This window comes from Cotesia typhae, unplaced genomic scaffold, assembly GCF_013202065.1.
Source record: "Cotesia typhae breed Kobodo isofemale line unplaced genomic scaffold, CoteBio_Ctyphae contig_22, whole genome shotgun sequence".
Classification (NCBI taxonomy): domain Eukaryota; kingdom Metazoa; phylum Arthropoda; class Insecta; order Hymenoptera; family Braconidae; genus Cotesia; species Cotesia typhae.
The window spans coordinates 2,458,696-2,482,281 of NW_027423728.1; the positions used below are offsets into that span (position 1 = coordinate 2,458,696).

At 30.8% G+C, this 23,586-nt stretch overlaps 3 protein-coding genes across 6 annotated transcripts; 2 read left to right on the top strand and 1 right to left on the bottom strand.

Moving 5' to 3' along the window:
* Window positions 1-37: 37 nt before the first annotated feature.
* Window positions 38-19,212, bottom strand: Men (NADP-dependent malic enzyme). Of its 4 annotated transcripts, none has more exons than XM_074238001.1 (7): window positions 18,986-19,212; window positions 17,295-17,463; window positions 2,919-3,077; window positions 2,148-2,822; window positions 840-1,208; window positions 480-774; window positions 38-405 (listed from the first exon to the last, which is right to left on the bottom strand). In XM_074238001.1, the coding sequence occupies exons 1-7, from the start codon at window positions 19,048-19,050 to the stop codon at window positions 290-292; spliced, it is 1,848 nt and encodes a 615-aa protein (XP_074094102.1). In that variant the 5' UTR covers window positions 19,051-19,212; the 3' UTR covers window positions 38-289. The 4 variants fall into 4 exon arrangements, with proteins under 4 accessions (XP_074094102.1, XP_074094101.1, XP_074094100.1 ...); XM_074238000.1 differs by lacking the exon at window positions 18,986-19,212 and adding an exon at window positions 17,920-18,002; XM_074237999.1 differs by lacking the exons at window positions 38-405; window positions 480-774; window positions 840-1,208; ... (1 more) ...; window positions 2,919-3,077; window positions 18,986-19,212 and adding exons at window positions 7,814-16,617; window positions 16,687-17,209 and having other exon boundaries at window positions 17,295-17,892.
* On the top strand, window positions 3,084-5,560 carry LOC141524252 (uncharacterized). The gene is made up of 2 exons (XM_074238006.1): window positions 3,084-5,060; window positions 5,171-5,560. The coding sequence occupies exons 1-2, from the start codon at window positions 4,871-4,873 to the stop codon at window positions 5,380-5,382; spliced, it is 402 nt and encodes a 133-aa protein (XP_074094107.1). The 5' UTR covers window positions 3,084-4,870; the 3' UTR covers window positions 5,383-5,560.
* Window positions 19,213-21,520: 2,308 nt separating the features above from the next.
* Window positions 21,521-22,505, top strand: LOC141524177 (uncharacterized). Its single transcript, XM_074237870.1, has one exon. The coding sequence runs from the start codon at window positions 21,624-21,626 to the stop codon at window positions 22,242-22,244; it is 621 nt and encodes a 206-aa protein (XP_074093971.1). The 5' UTR covers window positions 21,521-21,623; the 3' UTR covers window positions 22,245-22,505.
* Window positions 22,506-23,586: the final 1,081 nt, after the last annotated feature.

The following is a 23,586-nucleotide window of genomic DNA, read 5'->3' on the forward strand; positions in this document are numbered from 1 at the left end:
GAATTTTTTAAAAATTTACTATTTAGTGATTAAAAAATTTTATTGATTCTTCTAACTTGATAAACCTTTATTTTCCTCTGTACATAAAATTATAAATTAATATTGTGTGATAGCTAATTAAATATAATAATAATTAATTACAAATATACTTTTCAAAATTAAAATCAGTCGGATCTTAATGTATTATTAATTTTTGTTCATTAATTTATAATTATTTTGTGAATTACTTTCATTGTTTCTGAATATTTAACAACTTCATTATTTATCATTTTATATCAATAATAAATTTTTAAAGTTTAGGCCATGAATACGTAACAGGTAGTGCAGTTTTGTAATTAGTATCATATAATTGAGCGTTAATAAACTCGTCATAATTTTCCGGTTGAGGATGTACGGTTGCCAAAGCTGAAACAATTATTTCAATTAAATAAAAAAAATTCTAAATATTAAACTAAAAAATTAATAAAACAAATCCTTACATTCATTGTACGCGTACTCCATAATTTTGACAGCAATTTTCAGCGAACAATCTCGAATGTGATTAAGTGGAGGGTACAAATTTCCAGAACCCAAATCCTCTTCTGTGACAATATCCGCAAGAGCGTTAGCGGCAACGAGGAATGTTTCTTCAGGGATTGTTTTCATACCAGCGCAAATAGCACCAAGAGCAATACCTGGGAAGATATAACTGTTGTTTCCCTGTCCTGGATAGTAAGTTTTTCCATTTAAGGTCACTGGATCAAAGGGAGATCCACTTGCAAATATACAACGTCCCTATAATAAAATAAATTCAATAAATATCTTCATAATTTCCCGTCAATTAATTAATAAAAACTTACATTTGTTGCAGTGTAAGCTTCTTCAGCCGTGCACTCAGCTTTGCTAGTAGGGTTACTCAAAGCAAAGATAACTGGTCTCTCGTTGAATTCTCCCATATCATGAAGAATCTCTTTAGTAAAGGCACCGCCAATTGCAGCGGCTCCGATCAATACCGTGGGCTTCACTGTCTTCACTACTTCAACTAATGTATCAATTGGAGCATGATCACGGGCGAACTTAGCCTTGTGTTCGGTAATTCCTCCAGAAGGACGGTTTTTAACAATCAATCCTTTAGAATCAACCATCCAAATCTTGCTGATTGCTTCTTCTTCGCTTATTCCTTCTTTCATCATTGCCATCACACATAACCCGGCGATTCCTAGTGCAGCCTGTAAAGTATTTAAATTTATTTAATTTTACTTAACATTGATTAGGATTTTTGTCTTAATTTTAAAGTAACAAATGATAATTAATGATGTCAGATTTTTGATATTACGGTGAAAATATTGGTTGCATAAAAAAATTTTACAAATAAAAGTTGTTAAAAATTTTATTTTATAAAAAAAGTATCTCATAGATTTTTCTCAAGACTAATAAGAAGGTCAGAATTTCAAAATTAAAATTTCTATTATTATTAGCACAAATTTGAATTATTCTGTATAGATTTCAATTTTTGAAAAAGCGGCTTTCTTTTATTGGTCTTTAGGTAGTACCCTCGCCAGAGGCGTTTTCTTAGGAATTTTTTTAAATTTTGGCAGATTAATATTCATATAATTCTGCATCGATTGACGCAAATTGAAATTTTTTGACCATCTAGTTTCAGAGATATTTAATTTCAAAGTTCGAATTTTTAAAGGAGGTTATGTACTGTGATATACGGGATACCGAAAATTTTACTCATATATTTTATTATAACTAAGAAACTTTTTTTAAGATTTTCATAAAAAACTAAACTACTATTAAAAAACAGCTATTATTTGTTTTTTTTTTTTTTTTTTTTTTTCAAACTTTCATTGATTTTTACCATCTAGATTTTTAAATATTATTCAAAAATAACTGTATTATTCAAAAATAACCATGAGTAGAAGTGAGTAAGGAATAGCAAGTGAGAAAGACAAAAATATCCTAAACTATACTCAAATTTACTCGCACTATATGTCGCGAGGGTACTACCTTAAAAAAAAAAAAAAAAATCAGACATTTTTTTTTTATAAAATTAAATTTTCAACAACGTTTTCATAAAATTTTTTTTTGTAAGATTAGTATTTTCGTAAAAAATCTTGGGCTTGATTTTATTTAAAATCTAAATAAATAATTAATAAAATTACCTCTCCAGCACCCTGAAAGACGATAGAGTTGTCAGCCAATTTTGTTTTAGTGATTCTCAGAGAAGCTAACAAACCGGCAACAGCAACAGAAGCAGTACCTTGGATGTCATCATTGAAAGTACAGTAATGATCGCGATATTTGATCAGCAATCTGAATGCATTTCTGTTTCCAAAATCTTCAAACTGGATCAGAGTATTCTGGCCGTAGCGTTTGACAATAGCTTTCATGAACTCGTCGACAAAGTCATCGTACTCTTGACCAGTGACTCGCTGATGTCGATGTCCGATGTAGAGAGGATCATCCAGAAGAGATTGAGTGTTGGTACCGACGTCCAGAGTGATTGGAAGACACTGGTGAGGTTTAATGCCTGCCAGCGCGGTGTACAGAGATAGTTTTCCAATAGGAATGCCCATCCCGTTAGCACCCAGATCACCGAGACCCAAAATTCTCTCACCGTCGGTAACTACCACGGCTCTGACATCGTGTTCAGGCCAGTTCTTCACCACGTCATACACGTGTCCCTTGTCGTGGATGCTGATGAAGAGACCCCGGGGACGCCGATAGATTAGACCGAATTTCTGGCACGCGAGCCCGACAGTTGGTGTGTAGACCAAAGGCATCATCTTCTCGACGTTCTCGCCAAGCAAACGGTAGAACAGACGCTCATTCCTATCCTGTTATTAATATTTTTAACGTAATAATTTTGTTTGTTTATCTTAGGATTAAATGTCACGAAAGTGGCATTGTGGTGAATATAAACAAGTACGAACGAGTAAGCTGGTTAAGTAAATGTATTTAGACAGATCGTCTGTGTAACGATCTAAATTCAACCGACACAGTTCCAGTTGCTCTTCTTGGGTTTTTACTGCTGCTGGAAGTAGACCGTGGATCCCCAGGATTTGTCTTTCTTCAATACTGAACGCCATGCCCTGAAATTTATTAGGTATTATTTATTTTTATAAAATTAACAATCAAATTATAGGTTTATATTCAATTAACATCTACGCTAGCGTTATTAATTACACTTTCATAATTAGTAATTAGAAATTTACTTTAATTTTGGTTCAACAATTTTTTGCAAGTTCATTGTTGATATTTCTTTTGCAATTATTAGTGTTTTATTGTAAGGTTATTAATTCTACGCCTACATCCGACCTGTTTTTTTTTTTTTTTTTTTAACCAGACTATTGCTCAAAAATTCATAAAAACTTTCTAAATTGAGGTTTAGTTAATTTGTATTATTACAAGTATGGTTTTATGATGAAAAAGTGGTAAAGCTTACATCAACTGATGTATCTTTTGATTTTTTAGATAGGAAGTGATAACCTAATTGTAGAAATATTAAAGTTCATAAAATATACAATTTACATCACTTTTTCCGCTAAATAAATCTTCAATTCTTTTGAATTTCAATAAATTTATACAAATATAAATAATTTTTTTGCATTGAAGAAATTAATAATTCCATAAAAAAAAATTACATGAAATAAGTATTAATTTGATAAATGCATGAAGAAATTTTCTGCTTGTCAAAAAATCATTAATATTTATTATTAAAGAAAGAATTGATCAAATTGATATTTCTTGACCTTGATGTATAGCCAGTAAAAAACTGATAAAGACATAAACAACCTTGGTCAAATGTAATAACAGCAAACAATTAATTTTTTTCAGCATAATCTGAAATCTTAAATCTAAAATTAAAAAGACAATGCAAGGATACACTTTTTATTTTTGATTGATGTCAGGCCTTAGGCCATTTTGAAAGGATCCTTGTTTTTTAGAGCAAGGTTTTTTAAATAATTACTATCTATTGTTGATTTAAGTTGAGTAAATGATTTTTTAATTCAATTTTAATCTAGGTATTTTTAATTTTAGAGGTATGAGTTATTATTCTTGTGACGCAACATAGCGATATCGCGTAAGATTAGTACGCCAGCTGATGCGGAAGTGTTTAGCGGTTAATACCCAAATAAAACTGGAACTACTCATGACCGTGTGAACCACGAATGACCTTGGAAAAGAATGCGATAAAAAAAAATTAACACTTCTATTATAGGACCGCGATAAACTGGCGTCTAATTATAAGTTACTGTTATAATTTTATTTAATCCGTTTTTTACGATTTTTTTTTACCCAATTTTCATTTTATGGCAATTGCAAAATCTGGCCTACTTTTAAAATTAATAAATTTATTAAACTGTAATAAACTAACTATTGTAATTTAAAATTTCGTCGGTAATTTATTCAATGATAAATATTTTTTGTAATTTAAATCTATTGTAACAGGCCGCTTTTAGCGTCACCTGTTAATCAGTTGTTTCCTATTTAAGGTAGTACTACCGATACCACAAGTGTCAAATGAGTGCTATGTGTAGTTTGACTAGCATAGTATTTATATTTGGCAACACCGTGTAAAAGTAAAAGAGATAAAAAATAAGACCATGCGCAAGAGTCTATAGCGCAAACATTTGTTTACTTATAAAAATTATGGGTTATGCATTATGAAAATGTCAGAATTAAATTTATCACATCATAAAAAAAAAATATTTCATTGGAAAGGTAAAAGAGTAACCGAAAAAGGTATAATAAATATGTGAATCATGTTAAATTAGCAAAAAAATTAAGTGACGAGTATGGAAAGTTTACGTCACCTAACCCTACAACCAATGACAATGACTCGGGTCGTCGAATTGTTCATTTGAAAACATTAGGGAAAAATATGTTTTGTATTTATTGTAAATCTATATTATCACTAACGGATATCGAATTTGAAAGACGAATAGGATTGGCATCAATGTTGTTTATCAAGTGTAGAAGGTGTAATAAAGCAAGTGGAGTATCAACTGACAAACAACACTTGGTGTCTAATGGTAACAGTCATTATGACTCTAATACTCAGCTCGTAGTCGGTAGGTATAAATTAAACAGTTTTAATTAGAATTATATTTAAAATGTTTAACATGTTTAATAATATATTTTTGGACCATTGATAATACTGTAATTTATTTATTTATTTTAGGTTCTATGAATAGTGGAATGGGAAATACCCACATAAACAAAGTATTGACTGCAATGGATATTCCAGAAATGAATTGGAAAACTTTTAAAACTCATGAAAAAGAAGTAATTGGAGGTATTGAAAGCTTAGCCCATGAAAGTTGCCTAAAAGCTGCTCAAGAAGAACGACGATTGACGATTGAAAATGATGAAAATTTGAAAACTATGTTGTAAGTCATAGCACCATGTTAAAGTAACTTTTTGTAAAAATATTTAGTAATATTTTAAAGTTTGCTAATTTTAGGAATATATTCTACTTGATGAAAACTTGTTAATAATGCAACGATTATTGTTTAAATTTTTTTGAGATGAAATTGTACATAATATACACTATTTATATTTTAATTATTAATTTTTGGGAACTAATTATAAATTATTTTTAGTAATGTTTATTCACCTCTCGGCATTTATCATCAACATAACATTTTCGGCATTCATAGCGAATGTTAATAAATAATGAGGTCTAAAAAATACATGCGTTTATTTTTTATTCTTTGCTTTTTCAGATCTTCCAATACCCAAGAAGATTTCCTCTTCCCTTCCTCAAGTAAATCTGATATTGAAAATAAGAGTATTTCAGATGACCAGATCATACGCGTTGCAGTGTCTTTTGATATGGGATGGTTCACAAGAGGCACAGGAAGAACGTATGATAGTTTATCAGGAACAGCAGCTTTGATAGGATATTTTTCAAAAAAAGTTATTGCGTATGTAACGTTAAATCGCAAATGCGCTAAATGCGATCTAGGTCATTTGCCCAGTGATCATGATTGTCGCATGAACTTCGTAGGTAGTGCTAAGGCCATGGAGCCTCATGCGGCTGTTCTTCTGACTAAAGACAATCAAACTTTACGAGCCTGCAATATTGAAGTTGGAATATTCATCGCTGACAACGATAGTAGCTCTATTTGTGCCGTTAGAGCGGCAAATGACCATGAAATTTTAAAACAGTCTGATAAAAATCACACATCAAAAGGTGTCGTTAGTGAATTATACAAAATAAGTAAGAATTTTAAAGAATTAAATACTAATGCTATTCAATATTTAAAAAATGTTTCAACTACTGTGTATCACAAAATCAAGGACATGAAATTAACATGGCACAAGCTATTAAAAACATTCCTTATCATGCTTTTAACTATCATGATGACTGTGGGAATTGGTGTAGTTATAAAACAAACCCTGAAAATTATCAACACACAAATATTGGTGACGGTTTTAAAGACCCAAATTTATTCGAGGCCTTAAAACAAATATTTGAAAATTTAGCACTTAAGTCAAGTCAGTTTGTTAGTGGAGCTTCCAGCAATCCTAATGAGAGCTTGAACGCAATGATTGTGAGTAAAGCTCCAAAAACTCGACTGTACAGTAAGTCCGCTGCAGGAGATGGAAGAGTAGCATGTGCAATAAGTAAAAGAATTTAGGAGAACGATATATTACTCGTTTAACAGACAATTTAAAAATGTCATCTGGGATTTATCGTAAAAATATTGTGATAACATTGACTCTTTCAGTCAAAAAAGATATGCTAATTCTTTGACCCGAGCAGCTAAGTTGAAACGCATTGCATTAAAAAAATCTAAAGTTGCTTTGAAAAATAAAAATGAAGCTAAAGAAGGTATTATGTACGAGAGCAATGTTAGACTACGTCAATCTCTCCATGAAAGTCTTCCTATTACAAATGTAAAAACTTGTGAGGAACCGATTATAGTGTTATTCGATTTAGAAACGGGTAGTTTTTCCAAAACCTCAGATATACTTCAAATTGCTGCGAAGCATAATCAATATGAATTTTCAGTTTATATCAAGCCGACTCAAACGATATCTGAAGAAGCAAGTAAAGTCCATTGCTTACGATTAGTTAATGGTAAGCTTGTACTTCATGGTAAACCTGTTCTAACTGTGACTTTATCAGAAGCATTAATCGGGTTCTATGAATTTTTAAGCTTGTTCCAACGAAGATGTATTTTAACTGCTCATAATTGTGCTTTCGATTATCCTCGTCTGATGAGTGCTCTGGATAAATGTTTTTTAAAAGAACATTTTCATGCTATTATTTCAGGGTATTGTGATTCACTGCCTGTGATAAAAAAGAAGACTGGTAAAACTAAAAAGGTGATAATAAATTAGAAAATATTACTAGAGAGTTGGAGATTGATAATCACCAAGCACATGATGCTCTTCATGACGTAATTATATTAGATCAGATTTTAAAGAAACTAAAAATAACATCAGATAATTTAATTATCTCTTCTTTCAATTGGGATGATGCATGTAATAAAATCAAACTTTCAGAAAATTTGCCTAAGGCTATGAAAGAACTTCAATTACTGAAAGATTGTGTATCTATAGGTATGAGGAAAAAGATGGCTGTTGCAAATGTAACTTACAAACTCCTTGAAGATGCTTATAAAACTAATAAATATGCTGGTATAGAACAAGTTTTAGGTAAGGATAAAAATGGTGCTGTGAAAGTTACTAAAACCAAAAAAATTTTAAACGAAATTTTTAATTACTTTAAAAGTAAAGACACAGATATTTAAAAATATTTAATGTTTACGTTTCATTACGTTTTGTAACTCGTTGCTTTCTTTTATAATAAAATTGTATTTATAAAAAGTATGTTGTTATATTGTATGTTGATTGAAATAAAAAAAAATATGTATAACAATAATGTCACCAAAGACCGCATTCTATACATGTTTAAATTTCGCGCGCGTCATAACCTCGTCAGCAGCGTTGCCACATATGAGTAACATAGCACTTTTTTCTTAATTATTTACTAATTACTCTTGTCACAAGCTCTGAAATACAAATTTGAAGTGACCAAAATGTCAAGAAAAAAATTATCTTTCCGTTGATACTAATTTCATTGAAATCTGAACGTCAAGTTTTGAGAAATAAAATATAAACTCGGGCATCCCATAAGAATCAATGGTAAAAGCAAAAATTTTTTAATATTAATATCTTTTTTCAGTTCTCTGTAGGCCTCCAAAAATTTAACTGGTTAATTAAGATATTATTATGCACCTATAAGCCAAGTTTAATCAAATTCTGAACAGAAATTCTAAAACCGGTAGTACTACCTTAACTTTAATTTTATTTTTAAATAAGCAATTTTCCAGTTGTGAGGAAGGTCATTGGTTTTTTTTTTTTTTTTTTTTATTAGAAATATAAGAGAAGGCTCGAGCAACAGCTCACTCTGCATTTGAAATGTTTCTAGAGTAATAAAAACGAAAAGAACGATATATAATATATATTAAATAAGTTAAATTAGATATTAATGTCAATAGAATTAATAAATTTTGAAATCGGTAACACTACCGCAGGATTCATCTCGCTAAGAATGGCCTCGATGCTATAAGGGGGGAAAAATTTAACTTTTAAGATATCATTTAGAAGAGCAGTTCTAGGATTATCAAATAATTTACATTGAAAAAAAACGTGATTAGGTTCTTGTATAGATTCTTCGCAAGGACACTGACTTGAATCTACAATTTTAAAACGATGAAGGCTCTCCGCTAAGGAAGTGTGACTACTCCTTAATCTATTTATTGACACAATAGTTTTTTGTCTAAATTTAAAGTTTTGAAACCACGGTTGTGCGTTACTTGTAGAGAATTTGGTGAAATAGTTTTTTCCTTTTTGTCTACCAGTACTAACACACCATAGATCAAATTTACGTTTAATTTTTTCTTTCCAGATGTTTTTAAAATCGGAGGCTGGGATTAGAAGCTGAGTGTCTATACCTCTCATTATGCTATCTTTGGCTAATTGATCAACTGTTTCATTAAAACCTATGCCTACGTGCGTGAGCTGGTATCCAGAACAATTTAACTTTTTTATTTGATAGAGATAATCTATATAATTGGTCTTTGATAGTAAGAATAATTGGTTTTTGTCGCTCAGAATTATAATGATTTTTAAGAGCACATAAGACACTCCTGGAGTCACTGAAAATGTAAAAATGGGACTCTTTGCTTTCGAATATAGCTTGAAGAGTAGTCGTGATGGCCATGGCTTCGGCAGTGAAAATATATGCGTATTTAACTGTGCGAAACATACCTCCATCTCCAGTAGCTGAATTTAAATTTGCAAAGCCGACAAATTCTTTATCGCTCATTTTGGAGCCGTTTGTAAACCAGCATATGCCATTGTTCAGTTCGTATTTGAAGATGGATAAAAATTGGCTATTAGGTTCAGCTGTTTCACGTAGAATTGATCCTTTTTCTAGGTCTATATCTGGTTTATACCATAACGATTCATAAGCATAGCTGTAACACCAGAGTCTATCAGAAGAGGCTATATAATGTTGTATAGGTATTAAATCCCCGTAACCTATTAGTAGTAGGGGTTTAGAGTTTCGTACAAACGTAGGGTTGTTTCTCCTTGTGATCAGTTTGTCAAGAACAGGTGATAGTGGATGAGCAGAATTAGATTCAATCCTAGTCAAATAATTCATGCATAGATATTGAAAGCGAAAGCTGATCGGTGGTTCTTTGGCTTCAGCCAGCATAATATTGATTGGTGTCGATTTTCTGTATCCCATAGCTACCCTGATGGCTCTATTTTGAATAACTAATTTTCTTCAAGTTTTTAGTTGATAATGGATGAAGTAAAAAACCACCGTACTCAATTCGAGATCTTATTAAGGCTTTATAAAGTCGTAGCATAACACTAGGATCAGCACCTGACCAGGTAGTTCTTAGCTTAAAATAGCCATTGGCTTGATACACTTTTCTCTGATCGATTCTATTTGTCGATCCCAGGTAAGAGAATCATCAAAATATAAACCTAGAAGCTTGAAAACCGAGTTCGAGTTGATTGTTTCTCCCCTAATCTTCAGAGACCATATTTTTGATGTTATTTTCTTGCTTTGACTAAAAACGCAAAGTTGATTTTTGCCAGGAGATGGTTCTAATCCTCTGGAGTCCAAAAAGTTCATAATATCGATCATAGTGTTCTCTAGGTTTTTAATTGCTCGTTTAGGCTTTTTAAAAATTGCATAGTAGGTCGTATCGTCTGCAAATTCCATGAGTTGGCATCTTTCTAACGGAATATCTTCTAGTGGAGACGTATATAATGCGTAAAGAATTGAGCTTAGAACTTCTCCTTGAGCAAGACCCTTGAAAACTGTTCTTTTTTCATCAATTTCTTCATACCTGAATGTCAAGTGCTTACGTCCAACTAGATTGTGTACAATTCTGAGATATAACTCTGGAACTCCTATATCCTTTAAAGTTTCGATTAGAACCCCTGGCAAAACGTTGTCGTATGCGCCTTTAATATCAATGGATAAGCTTGCTAAGATTTCATCGTCATCAAAAGAATTCAGTATTTCAGCGGTAAGTAAGGTTAAATTGTCCATACACGATCTTCTTCGCCTGAAGCCAAATTGCTTATTTGGTAGCTTTTTATTGTACTCTAGCCACCAGCTCAGTCTCATGCTTAGCATTCTTTCCAAGGTTTTTAAGATGCAGGATGCCAAAGAAATCGGGCGAACTTTTTTGGAGTCGCCTTTAGGTATAAAAAAGACCGTATATTCTCTCCATTCATTGGGAAATGACCCAGTAAGATAAATCTCGTTGTACAAATTTAGCAGCAGCTCACGTAATTTTTGTGGAAATTTTTTGAGGATTTGATAGTCTATTCCATCACATCCGGGATTGCTTTTGGGGTTGCATTTATCCAATGCGATGTCTAATTCTGTCATTGAGAAAGGTTCTTCGAGGAACTTGTTTCCACCCTCGTTGAAAAAATCCGGTTCGTTTTGCGGCACCCAGGATGGACATAACTGTTCAATAGCTTGCTTAACATTTTCTATCCTTTCTTCTGAATATTCATTGGCTAAATTAGATGTATTCCATCTGTTCTTAAAGCTTTTTAATTTTTGCCAAATATAAGATGGATTAGTATATTTGGTCAGTGTGTCGCAAAAATTTTTAAAATTTTCTCTCTTTATTTTATTTAAACCAGATTTCGCATTATGTTCAGCTTTAAGTAACTTTACAAAGTTTTCTCTACTGGAGTTGTATTTAAATTGGAGCAAGGCTGCTTTTCGTACTCTTATTAATTTTTTGCACTCGTTGTTCCACCAGGGAGCAGCATTAGGTTTTTTTGTATTGATCTTCTTTTTACTATTGATATTTTTACTGACTATGGTTGTGTTTGCATTGTGGATACAATCAGTAATTAAAGCTAAGAACGTTGTGTATTTAGCCTGAGTGTCAATATTTATATTATTGATAACTTCAGCGCAAAGGTCGACACAGCTTTCAAGATTTTTTTCAATTAATTCCCAATTTGTTTTACTGTTAACTAGTCTGGATGATCTAAATGAGTTTTTAAGTTCTGATCTTGCGTTAAGTATTATATAAATGGGAAAGTGGTCACTACCCCAAGAATCTTGTTCTACAGTCCAATTATATAATGCTAAAGACGGTATATCTACAAATGCTAGATCTATAGCGGAATTTGAGCCATATTGGCGTGAAAAGTATGTACTTTGACCTTGATTTAAAATCCCAACCTCCGTTTTTTCTAATGCATTGAACAATTTTCTCCCTTCGTCACAGCTTATGCGATCACCCCATAGTGGGTGATGAGTATTAAAATCACCAGCTACGAGAAACTTTTCACCAAATTGAGACAGGAAACGCGCCCACGAGGATTCATCGATATTTTGATCAGGAGGCCTATAACATGAAACTACTATAAGTACAGAGTCATCTAAATAAATTTGTATTGCACATAGTTCTATCTTACCTCTGCAATTGTATAAATTATTAATTCTTTTATATTTAAGATTATTACTTACTAAAATCGCTATCCCGCCCCCCACATCATTAATACGGTCCCTTCTTATCACATCGAAGCCTTTGATAGCGAAATGAATGTCTTTATTTAACCAAGTCTCTGAGAGTAACATTACGTCAAAGTTGGAAGATCTGCATTGAAGTTCAGGAAGTTTAGTACGACTGCTCCGGCAATTCCATTGAAGAACCCGAATTTGATTGGGATCCATCTCCATGATTGAAAAGAATGTACGTTAAGGTGAGGTTGGAGTGTGGCTTTGCCACACGTGTAGTTCCATTGTCTTCCAAATTCTTGGCCAGAACTTTTCTGGATCTGGTATTGAGGTAATTAATTCAGTAAATTGCTTAATGGCTTTTTGGGTAGCCTCATCAGTAAACGTCGACTTAGAGAGTTTGAAATTTTTAAGACTGTTCTTGATAGATTCAGGGTTAGGATTATTTGGTGGTGTCAGTTTAAAAGCAACCTGTTGTCTGTAAGAGATTGGTGTACTGGACTGCGTAGGAACTGTAGTGTGAGGCAAATTAGGGAAATTAGCCTTACTGAAGAAAGGTACTGGTGTTGATGATTTATCTTTGTTCTCAAGTACCTTTCTTGCTTGAATAAAAGATAAATTGTCGTACGCCATTATAAGGCTGATTTCTTTGGCTTTAATGATAGCAGAACATGTTTTATCTGTCGATCGATGAGCTTGTCCACAATTAATACAGTTCGGAGCTGATGTGCAGTTGATTCCTGTTTGGTGTCTTGGTTGTGAACATGTCAAACATCTTTCTATCTCTTTACAGAATTTGCTAATGTGACCCATCTTTCCGCATTTATAGCATTGTCTGATTGCAGGGATGAACGGTGTTACTTTCAGATTTGTTCTAAATATAATAATAGATTTCGGCAGAATTGTACTTCTAATTGTGAAACACATAGATTCTGTGTTAACTCGCGTTGGTCCACTCTCAGTGATCGCTCTTTTTTGAAATCTATAGCAATCAATTATGTATAAGTCAGGGTTGTGAGGAGAGTTAGCAGAGCTAATAAATTCTTCTTTTGTTACATTTGTTGGAATGCCTCTTACTACGCATTTTCTGAATAATTTTTCTCTTGGTATAAAGGCTTCATAACTGTGATTGTTGATAAAAGTGTTGTTTACAATTTTATTGGCCTCTTCACTTTTATCAAATGTTAGGATCCATATGCCTTTGGAGAGCGTTTCAATGAGCTTGAAGTTAACCTTACATTTTTGTAATTCTCTGCTTATAGTAACCACATTTTTCGACCTCTTTTCAATATTTAACTGTTTCAAATGAATGAGAAAAGGACCTTTGTCTGTTCTTAAGTATTTTATAGGAGCTTGAAAATTTTGTTTTGGCGTGAAATTGTTGTCATTGGTCTTTTGTTGATGTCGTTGACTCCATTATTTATTGACTGCAATCCAGAGCTTTGTGAGTTATTTGTGCTACTAAACGCCTGGTCACCGTTTTTGGATACATTTGCTGATTTATTCATGTTTTTTATATTGTTTTGCTTTTCGTCCTTCCTTCTTTTAATCATCGATTGATCTCCATTTGGGCTACTTGTTCTGCTTCTTCCGTTTTTATTAAGGTAAGTGCGTTGAGAATTTTCATGTCCTTGATTTTCTTGTATTAAACTTGTATATAGTAGAGAATTCTGTATGTCTTTATTAGTTTCATAATTTTCTGTCAGATTAAAGTCGTCCTCTTCATCCTCGAACATAGGCTCATTAAGCGTTTCCCCTCCCCCGCCGTACGGCGAAATTGGGGTTAGTTTTTTATGTGACTCCAATTAATAGAGCTCCGTTAATTCACTCAATTAAAATATTTCAATAGGCTCCACAAAAGTTTATTTAAATAAAGTTAGGCAATAAAGTATAAAATAAATAAAATATTTAGATTTTTATTTTTAAATTTATATACTTATCAAGATCAACAAAAAAAAAAACGTTATCTCTTTAGTATTTGAGGCAGTGTGGCCAGATCGTGCTCTTTTCTTACCCCCACTTTGTAGGACACTTTCATCTGACTATATTGAAAGCGGTACAAAGTGGGGGTAAAAAAATCGCACTATCTGGCCACACTGATTTGAGGTGCAGTATGAGGTCATTGGTTGGATTCGTCGCGACCGAGTCGCCCTCGCGCGGGTAAAAACGATCGAAGCTCAACTGCGCGCGAAATCAATTTAAATTGCGGTTGATCATTTGAGTTAGATAATAAGTTAGTTTTAAGATAAGAAGTATTGTTCGGTACTATAGACGACAGCCATTTTACCCGAGAAGAGGATCATCGACGAGCATCATCGACGTGGGATAACCCTGAGAAAATCACCGACGACGGAAAGCTGACCCGAGGATCAAACGACGGACTGGTCAGTCTACGGGGCTGAACGAGTGGCGCAGGCGCGGAGTTGTCAAGCTGGCTGTTGAGCGAGCCAATGCTCCAGTCAATATATCAAAATAAGTCGATATTGGAAAATTGGACAGACAGAGCCATCTCTGGAGCGTTAAGAGAATCAAGGGCCCAGAGAGAGGGGAGTGCAACCAGGCGGGCAACAACCAAACCATTTTTCCTTCTTCCACGTGCTCCCGCTACAATAAACGGACGCTGATATTTTGAGGTTTCTTTTACACTGTGATATTTCTTGTCAATTGCTGTACACTGGTTTATTTTTTGTTACTTATTGATTTAAAGTAATTATTACGACGACGTGAATAATTTATAAATATTCTTACGACGGATTGTCGATAATTTTGAACAATCGACTACGACGTGAGAATTGCTTGTCAACTATTGTGACCGACGCACTTCCCATTGTTAGAAAATTCTTTTTGATAGAAAATTTCGGCGCATGCGCACGGGTAAATTACCAAATGCTCTGAAATCTGACCAACCCGTGCTCCCGTGCTTTCGCCGAAATCGGGTAAAATGACCATTTTCCCCGTGCTCCGTGCCAGCACGGGTAAGTGCAAATAGCCACACTCTTTAATGATTATTGAACTTAAATGCGACGTTGGTTTTAGTTCTTGCAAAAATTTAATTACAATCGATTAAATTAATCGCGACATCCGATTTTGGTTTATTTTTGGGAATTTTATTGTTAATGGATGAATTGTGATTTTGATATTGAGATTCTTTGGACATTTAATTTTGTTAATTAAATTCTTGCGGCTTGTTCTTCGACGAAGTTAATTATTAATTATTGAATTAATTGCGGCGTGCGAAATTTGATACATTGATTATTGTGATTTTGTTATTCCGGCGACCATTTATTTCATTTTGTCAATAAATTAGAATTAATACTAAGATTTCGGCGAATTATTAGTACCCGGACGATCGTTCCTAGTTCCTCTTTAATTTAGGTTGCACCTTTTACCCGTCACCCCGACGAAGAGTTTCGGTCCGAGTAAGCTGAACACGACGTGAGTGGAGCCTAGCTCCTGGCGCCCAACAATAATCCAGCAGGTAAGCCAAATTTATTTATCTCGGACTTCGGCCTCGCTAACGCACGAGGTCGAAGAACCCGTTATACTATTTAGAAAGTATTCAAATATTATCTCTAAATTGAATAATCAATTGTAATCAAAAGATTATTCACTTATTGATAATTCTAAATAACTTTGCGTTCTTCGAATATTTAGATTAATAAAAATATTTAAAATATTAATATAGAAATACAAAATATTATTTTACAATTTATTTCAATTTTTAAAAACTCTTTTTGTTACTTTCTGATAGGCCAAATAAAATATTTTCACAGTGCTTAGCAATTCAATCGATCGACCCTCTTTGTTCTGATGTTGACGACCCCATTTTAACACACATAAATTGAATCATATATTTACATCGGATCAATCATTATAAAAATTACTCATCCGTTTTAATAAATAATAATAAATAAAATAAAAAAAAAATAAATAAAACAATAAGCTGGTACTTGCTACTGTAACTGTACCGAGAAAAACTTTCATTTAAATTTTATTTTCACGGACATTAAAAGTAACGAGTTCCGAGAAAGTACAATTACAAACCCATCAAGGTCGTTATTACACTCGATGCTATCATTCAAAATATCTCTTCATAATCTACTGAGTTTTAAGATAAATAAAGTTAAAATATTATGAGCAATTTGACTAATTGAACAACAATTATCCTGTGGGTAGATAATATAAATAGTAGATATTTTAATTACAAGCAATAACCAACTAAAATTACCCTTCCGTCAATTGACAAAAGTGCTTCAGGAATACTTATCCATAATTTTTCTTTAGAAACAAACGTCCACCAATCTTTGTCCATTTTTTGTATTAAGAAAAAATTTTAAGGAAAACGAAAAAACTCTCACAATTTATCTATAAAATATTTAAAGAAAATTTTAGAAACTGCAGTACTGTCTATTCAGGACAGGTCAGGTACTAAAGTAAGTCTAGTCCTTCGTGGACTACGTCAATGAAAATTAATGACCAAGGGTTCAACCCCATGCCAGGTTGGAGTACACAAAGGCTTCTAAATGTCCGTAGATACCGTTGCTGTGTAATGTTTCTTTGTACCTGTAAAACTTGCTAAGGCTCTTCAGGTCGATCGATACCTAAATAAGAATGTGTATACGTTATTTTAAATAAAAAATATAATATTTCATCTGGCCAATCCTACTTACAATTGATAATCATAACTATAATGAATAATAAAATTAAGAATTTTTTAATTTAAACATTTAGTCAAGTGAACTTTGTTCATCAGGTTAATCAACAGACCTTTATTGTTAATTTAATTGTTCTTTACTGTATTAATGACAAACAATTTTAAAAATTCATACTGGAATTTTCCTCGTTTTTGTACAATTAACATTTCAGTAAAATCAATTTCTTTAATTGTTTATGTGCATCATTTCATTTTGTCTATATTATGAAACGTATATAAATTTACTTCAAGGTCGCATTTGAAATTACTTATACATTACTTTTATTTTTATATTATTTAAATAATAATTACAATATATATGTAATAATTTTAAATAAATATAATTAGTATTTAAAATTTTTCACGTGTTAACCACTCGGTTAATCGATACACCAATACATATGTATGCATTTTTTTTTAATAACGTTAATGTCATGATGAGTCAGTTAAAATTGTAGAACTAAACTTGATAAATTAATGTTACGTATAACTTGTCGCGCCTTTTAAAAAAATAAATGAATAAATTATCAGTGAATAAATAATTTTTAAAAATTATGAATAATTATTGAAATTATCAAGACTTACCTTATTTAATTGAGGATTTCGAAGGTGATCAAGCCCACGGACGAGATTAGCCGAAATTTCGTCACCTGGTCCACGTTGTCCTAACTGATCCCGCTCCATGGTTGGTAAATTATTTGTAGGCAAGTGTAAATTTTTAGTTTTACGAAACTCTTGAGTATTTTCGCGTACTCTATAAATAATTGATAACTTAATAATTTATATTGATAAATATAATTTTAGGAGTAAAAAAAAGTTATTAAGTAACTGGGTGAGAGTAAAAGTGACGTGAGTGAAGTACTCGGACGAAGTTTCCGGTTTCTATTGAGTAGAGCTCGTCAAATGAAAATGTACATCGTACGACCCCGACAGTCAACAGATATTCAGCGTTCTACGTCGACGTGGTGGGTTTTATACGTACGTGACGTTTTTGAAGGGCGTGGTGGGGAAAAGAGCTAAAGCTAAAGGATCGTTCGGTTTTACTTCTCTTCATAACACAAATACGCAAGTATTGTACCTACACATTTATAACATAAATATAGATGTGCAATAGTACAAATACGGTAAAGCGCATGCGTCTTAATTTAAACATTGTATATTTATTTATTTATTTATTTATCAGTTGGAAGAGATAAAAAAAATTAATTACCTGTTTAGTTGCCGACATTTTAAACAGTTGGATATCGGTAATGAATTGTTAAAAAAATTTTTAAACATCTTCTAGTTTCAGATAGTTCAATTGAAGGAAGTTAATGAAATAATTATGACAGACAAAGTTCAACTCAAGTGACCTAACGGTAATTATCGATAAAGTTTTTTAATTTTGTTTAACAATTTAGTTTTTTTACTTTTTAGATCTTTACACAGAGTTTTTTACATTCAAAACAACAAAATTGTGAAGCGCGTAACTAGTCAGCTGATTAACAGCTGATTGACTCTGCTTGCGTGCACTTCACACGAATTTCAATCAAGATATCGGGTTTGTTGTTTTTTTTTTTTTTTTTTTTTTTTTAATTTGATAAACTGCTAGATCATTATTTGTGTTTGTCTTGCATTTTTTTTCAGGAAAAAAATATGGATTTTTTTTTTTTATTATTTATAATGATTTTATAATTAAGATAATTGTGATTTTATAGTTATTATTAATAAGTATTTATTGTTGTTAATTATAGAAAATGAATAACACTGAAGTTGACAGATATTAAAATTTTTTTTGAAATTTTATAGCAATTAAATTATTAAAAAAATTTAATTAAAAAGTTTCACATGTGAAAATTAATAAAAATTACAAGTGAAAATTTTTAGAAGCATTTTTTTATTGTAATAAATAAATTTGTTAAAAAAATTTTTTAAATTGACAGTTGACCGTTAACTTCAGTATTATGAAAATGAGTATGAGCGCGGGTGAATTTTTAATTTATTTTTTTAATAAAGTATATTAAATTTTTATGATTGTAAAGATTTTGAGAATTCTATAAAATTGATTCTTTAATTTTACAATTTTTCATATATTAACTTTAAAAGTGTTTAAATAAGAATTTACAATTATATGTAATCTATTTATTTTACAATTTTAAATTATTACTAAAGTAACATCATAATTTTTCCCGTGACTTTTATCAGCAATTTACGCAATAATTAAAAACGAAATTAGTAAACAAAGTTTTCCACTCCAAAATGTAATTAATTAATTGGGAAAAAAAAAAAAAACTTACGGAGAAAATTTTCCTGGTGGTATTGTAGACAAATCTTTAGATAATTTTGATTGTCTAGTACCCATGGTTACTACTTAGACTACCAAAATAATCTGACTTTTAAACTTTAATTATAGTTTTAATTACTAAAAACTTGATAATGTTTTGTAAATATTAAAAGAAACACAAAGTATTTTATTTGAAGTGCAAATGATTCAATAAAATAGTTGATGACTAATTGAAAGAACTAGTAATTTAACATTTATATTTAAACAACTCAGCGGCTGAGTAGAAACAAAGAGATTCGCACAACTCGCGTCCGATATATCAAATGATCTTGATTATCACGAACGGTGGATGGTGGCAGCAGCTATAGTGCACCAAGGATCTTTCTCTTTTATTTCTAAATACACACACATTTATCATTTATAAACTCACACTACAGACTGTATAATAATACAGTTGTTAATTGCGTGTATTAGTGGCTCATAATTTACTATTACAATTTCTATATACCACTTACTTTTCCCACTCCGCTTATAACATTAATGAACGTCAATATAAAATATTTACATGTTGAAAAATGTAATATCAAACACAACAATGTAAAATACTCTCACTTTGAAATTTATTATTTTTTTTTTTTTTTTTTTTTATATAATAATAATGTAAATGTGCGCTTGCTTTGTTTCTCTAGTTACGCTCTTTTTAATTTATCTCTAATTTATTTTAATTATTCATTAAAATCTACATTTTATAATAATTGACATTTATTACTAATTAAAATTTTTGGAAATTAATTATTATCCTTTTTTTTATGGTTCATTAAAAAAAAAAAAAAAAAAAAAAAAAAAAAAAGGCGGGATAAATTTATATAATTATTTTTAATCTAAAAAATAAATACTCTTGAATTAAAATTTTTATACTTTATGAACTTGAGTAATTAAAAAATTAAACTCATTAAAAGAAGTTCTTTGAAGTACATTCTTATCTTTGAATCGAAAATATTAAAAAAATAATAATTGTAATAAAGAAATTACACTGAAAGGTTCAACTTTTATTATTAATTTTTCAATCCGATTTCTTTGTATGAATTATGTGTTTTAAATCGATAATTTGCCTCTGAAATTAGTAGAAGTCTAAAAATTTTGAAAATTATTTTCATTGACAAAATTATACCAAGAAAATTGAAGGAAAAAAAAAAAAAAAAAAAAAAAGAAAAAAAAACGATATTTTTAAGTTTCAATTTAATTAATGAAAAAAAAAAATTAAAACACATCATTAATTAATTATTTGACTAATTTTTTCGCAAATTCTCCCGTACTACGCAAAGTTAATACTCATTACTAAATTTACTGTCTTAAAAAAAATGTACATAAAAATATATCTCTAAAACAATTCATTTTTTTGGCAAAGGACGTTATCTATAAAATTGTATAATATATATGCTATTTTCTATAAAATGTAATTAGAATAACACATTATAATTTATAAAATAAAAAATTGATTATTACAAATTGAAGTAAAAAAAAATTTCTTCATGAATCTTTCAACTCTTTACAATAGTTTAATTTTTCCATTCAAAAACAAAAACTTGCAAATCTCTACACCTTATAAATTTTCATGTACACAATATTTTACATTTTTTTCATAACTAATTAACAATTACTTATACCAAAAAAATAAATGACCATATTTACAAAGAAATCCTATTACTTTAAAACCTTTTAAGAAAAAAACTCACCTCAAATTTTTCTTCACGAACCTGATAAGTTTATCAGCAGACATCTCCAATCTTCAATACCTTCACTTGTTTTCTTTCTAACCCCCTCTTAAAATCCCAGCCGAATAAACAAATTATTAAATAATCCGGTTGTATATTAGTAAACATCTAAACAGAAGTCGACAATGCCGGCCGAGTTTAAATATTTTTAATAAATAAAAAAGTCCTCCGTAAATTTTCTAAAAATTTTTCTTTCCCGCCCCTTCTCAGCTCAGTGAACCAAAACAACTCTCCAAAACTCCGAAAAAAAACCATACTTGCCAATTTAAATCCTCGCGTTAATTAAACGCAGCGTAGTTCCGCGGAAAAGTGCACCAGACCCGCGACTTGAAGACCTCGGTATAGAAACAATTTCCGCAAAATAAAAAAAAAAACTATTGAACCAGCAGCCCGTGAATCTTCGCTTGACTTATCACTGCGTATTTTTTAAAATTGATATTTACCATTTTAAATAACTTGAATCTTAGCTTTGATTGCACTAGCCGCACAATTTAACTCCTTCGAGCTTACGTCGATTAAACATATTAACTGATAAATTTTAAGGAATTTTTTTGGTGCAATAGTGATATCAAATATTCTTATTATGGAAGAAATAATAATTAATGGGAATTTTTCGTAACAAGTCAATGTAATTAACAAAAATATATGCGAATCGGTACCACAAGAATGGACTATCGGCGGTTTGATAGCGCACAAGACAGTCGCGATCTTTCTCCATGGTCCGCGCTTTACAACGACTCTAGCAACTCTGTGCTATTGTTTAACAACAACAGTTATAAGTTGTAATAATTTACAGAAAATTAATCGCAAAAAAAAAATAATTAATTAATCAACCAGATTAAAAAACAATCTAAAGAAGAAATAAAAGTTCTGAAGATGACTGACAGCTTGGTAACGATGTCATTGGCTAAAAAACCAGCCACTAAGGCAAAAAAAGCAGCGCGGTCTAAACCAACACACCCGCGAACTGCGGATATGGTGAACGCTGCGATCAAATCTTTGAAGGATAGAAGCGGATCTTCGCTGCAAGCTATCAAGAAGTACATCAACACAACTTACAAAATCGACGCTGAAAAACAGGCGCCGTTTATTAAGAAGTATATTAAGGCTGCGGTCGAAAGCGGAGGGCTGGTCCAAACCAAGGGAAAAGGCGCTGCTGGATCTTTTAAACTCTCAGTTCATGGTGAAGCTACCAAACGAGGAAGCAAACCTGCAAGCAAAACCACCAGCAGACGGAAAGCTCCGACTAAAACTGTTAAAAAGGTCAGGACTCCTGTGAAGAAAGCTGTCAAGAGTCCCAGGGCTGTCAAAAAGGTCGAAGTTGTGAAAAAGATCGCGAAACCTATCGCTGCGAAGAAGAAGACAGTCAAGGGTCCAGCTGCCAAGCTATCCAAGGTCAAGGTCAACTCCCCGGCCAAAACTGTTAACAAGGTAAAGAAGAGCCCGGTTAAAGCGAAAGCTGCGAAGAAGGTGAAGAAAGTTGTGAAGAAAAAGTGAATTTTTTTTTTTTTTAAGTGACTTTGGAGTCGATGGATCTCACTGATTTTTTTTTTGTTGAAATTTATGATCTGAGAGATGTTCTTTGGTTGTTAAAATTTTTTTAAGATATATTTAAATGTTTGTTATTATGTATAGATTTATGTATTGATATTATTATTTATTGTTAGCATTTAAGTTATTAATTATGTGTACATATTGTTCATTTAATCATTTGAATTATCTTTTTTGTATTAAATAAAAATAACATATTTTAGTTTAGATATTTTTTTTTATGGTTTTCCTGTGAAATATTTTTATAGTTTTTTATAAAATATTCTTTGTTATAAAAATCTTTAATTCAATCATTTTTGATATTTTAATTAATTATTAGGTAATTATATTTGATAAAATTGTTGTTTATATTTTTAAAATTATTAAATGACATTAATTATTGTTAATTCTAATGGCCTAAGGAAGAAGAAATAGTTATCTTATTATTTTGCTCAGTAAATAATTATCGAATGTTAAAAATGATTGTGTATGATATTACTTCTTATTGTTTATTGTTATTGTTAGATATTTTGAGATGATTATTTTTAAAAAGTAAGTATTTTCTTATTTATATTTAATAAACAAAGAATTTTAATAGTAAAAACTTTAAAAATTCTAGGAAAAATTGATGTTTAATATTTCTACTAATCTAAATTATTCATACATTAATTAAAAATAAAAAAATAAATTGAAGTACTCATTTATTGATCGTGTCCCAGTTTCTGATGAAGATTTATTTTGAATTCCTAAAAATTTCTCTCTGTCATATTAGATGTTTTTATTTTTGATTTATGTTAAAATAATTTAGCAAAAAATTGTACAATCTAATAAAAAATCAAAATTTGTTAAATGTCACGAAAATATATTTTGGTTAATAAAATAATTGTGAAAAATTAAAATAGTTTTGGTATTTTAAATTATTGATATGACATTTCACGCCTTTGTCATATTATTTTAAAATAATAATTATCAATTATTAATTTTAAATAACACAAATTACTAATTACTAATGAAATTAATCTATAGAAGAAAATATTTAGATTTTAACAAAATATTTTTAATAATTGTTTCTGACAATGCAGTAAGTTATTCATATAATTTTAATTACTTAGAAAATATTTAAAAAATGTAATGAATTATTTCTTGAAATAAAATAATAATAACAATAATATTTAGAATATGATTTACAACCTAAAAGATCAGAACTGTCATTAAAATTTTTTTTATTTATTTATTTATTTAATATCAATACATACAATACAAATAGAAAACCATGTATGCACCTATAGAGGTGTGACAATAACACCTG

Excerpts from the sequence above, each read along its gene's own strand:
- LOC141524252 (XM_074238006.1), top strand. The coding sequence starts at position 4,871 with ATGTTTTGTATTTATTGTAAATCTATATTATCACTAACGGATATCGAA. Across the intron at positions 5,061-5,170 it reads TAATACTCAGCTCGTAGTCG|GTTCTATGAATAGTGGAATG; the intron begins GTAGGTATAAAT and ends TATTTATTTTAG.
- Men (XM_074237999.1), bottom strand. The coding sequence starts at position 12,238 with ATGGAGATGGATCCCAATCAAATTCGGGTTCTTCAATGGAATTGCCGG.
- LOC141524177 (XM_074237870.1), top strand. The coding sequence starts at position 21,624 with ATGACTGACAGCTTGGTAACGATGTCATTGGCTAAAAAACCAGCCACT.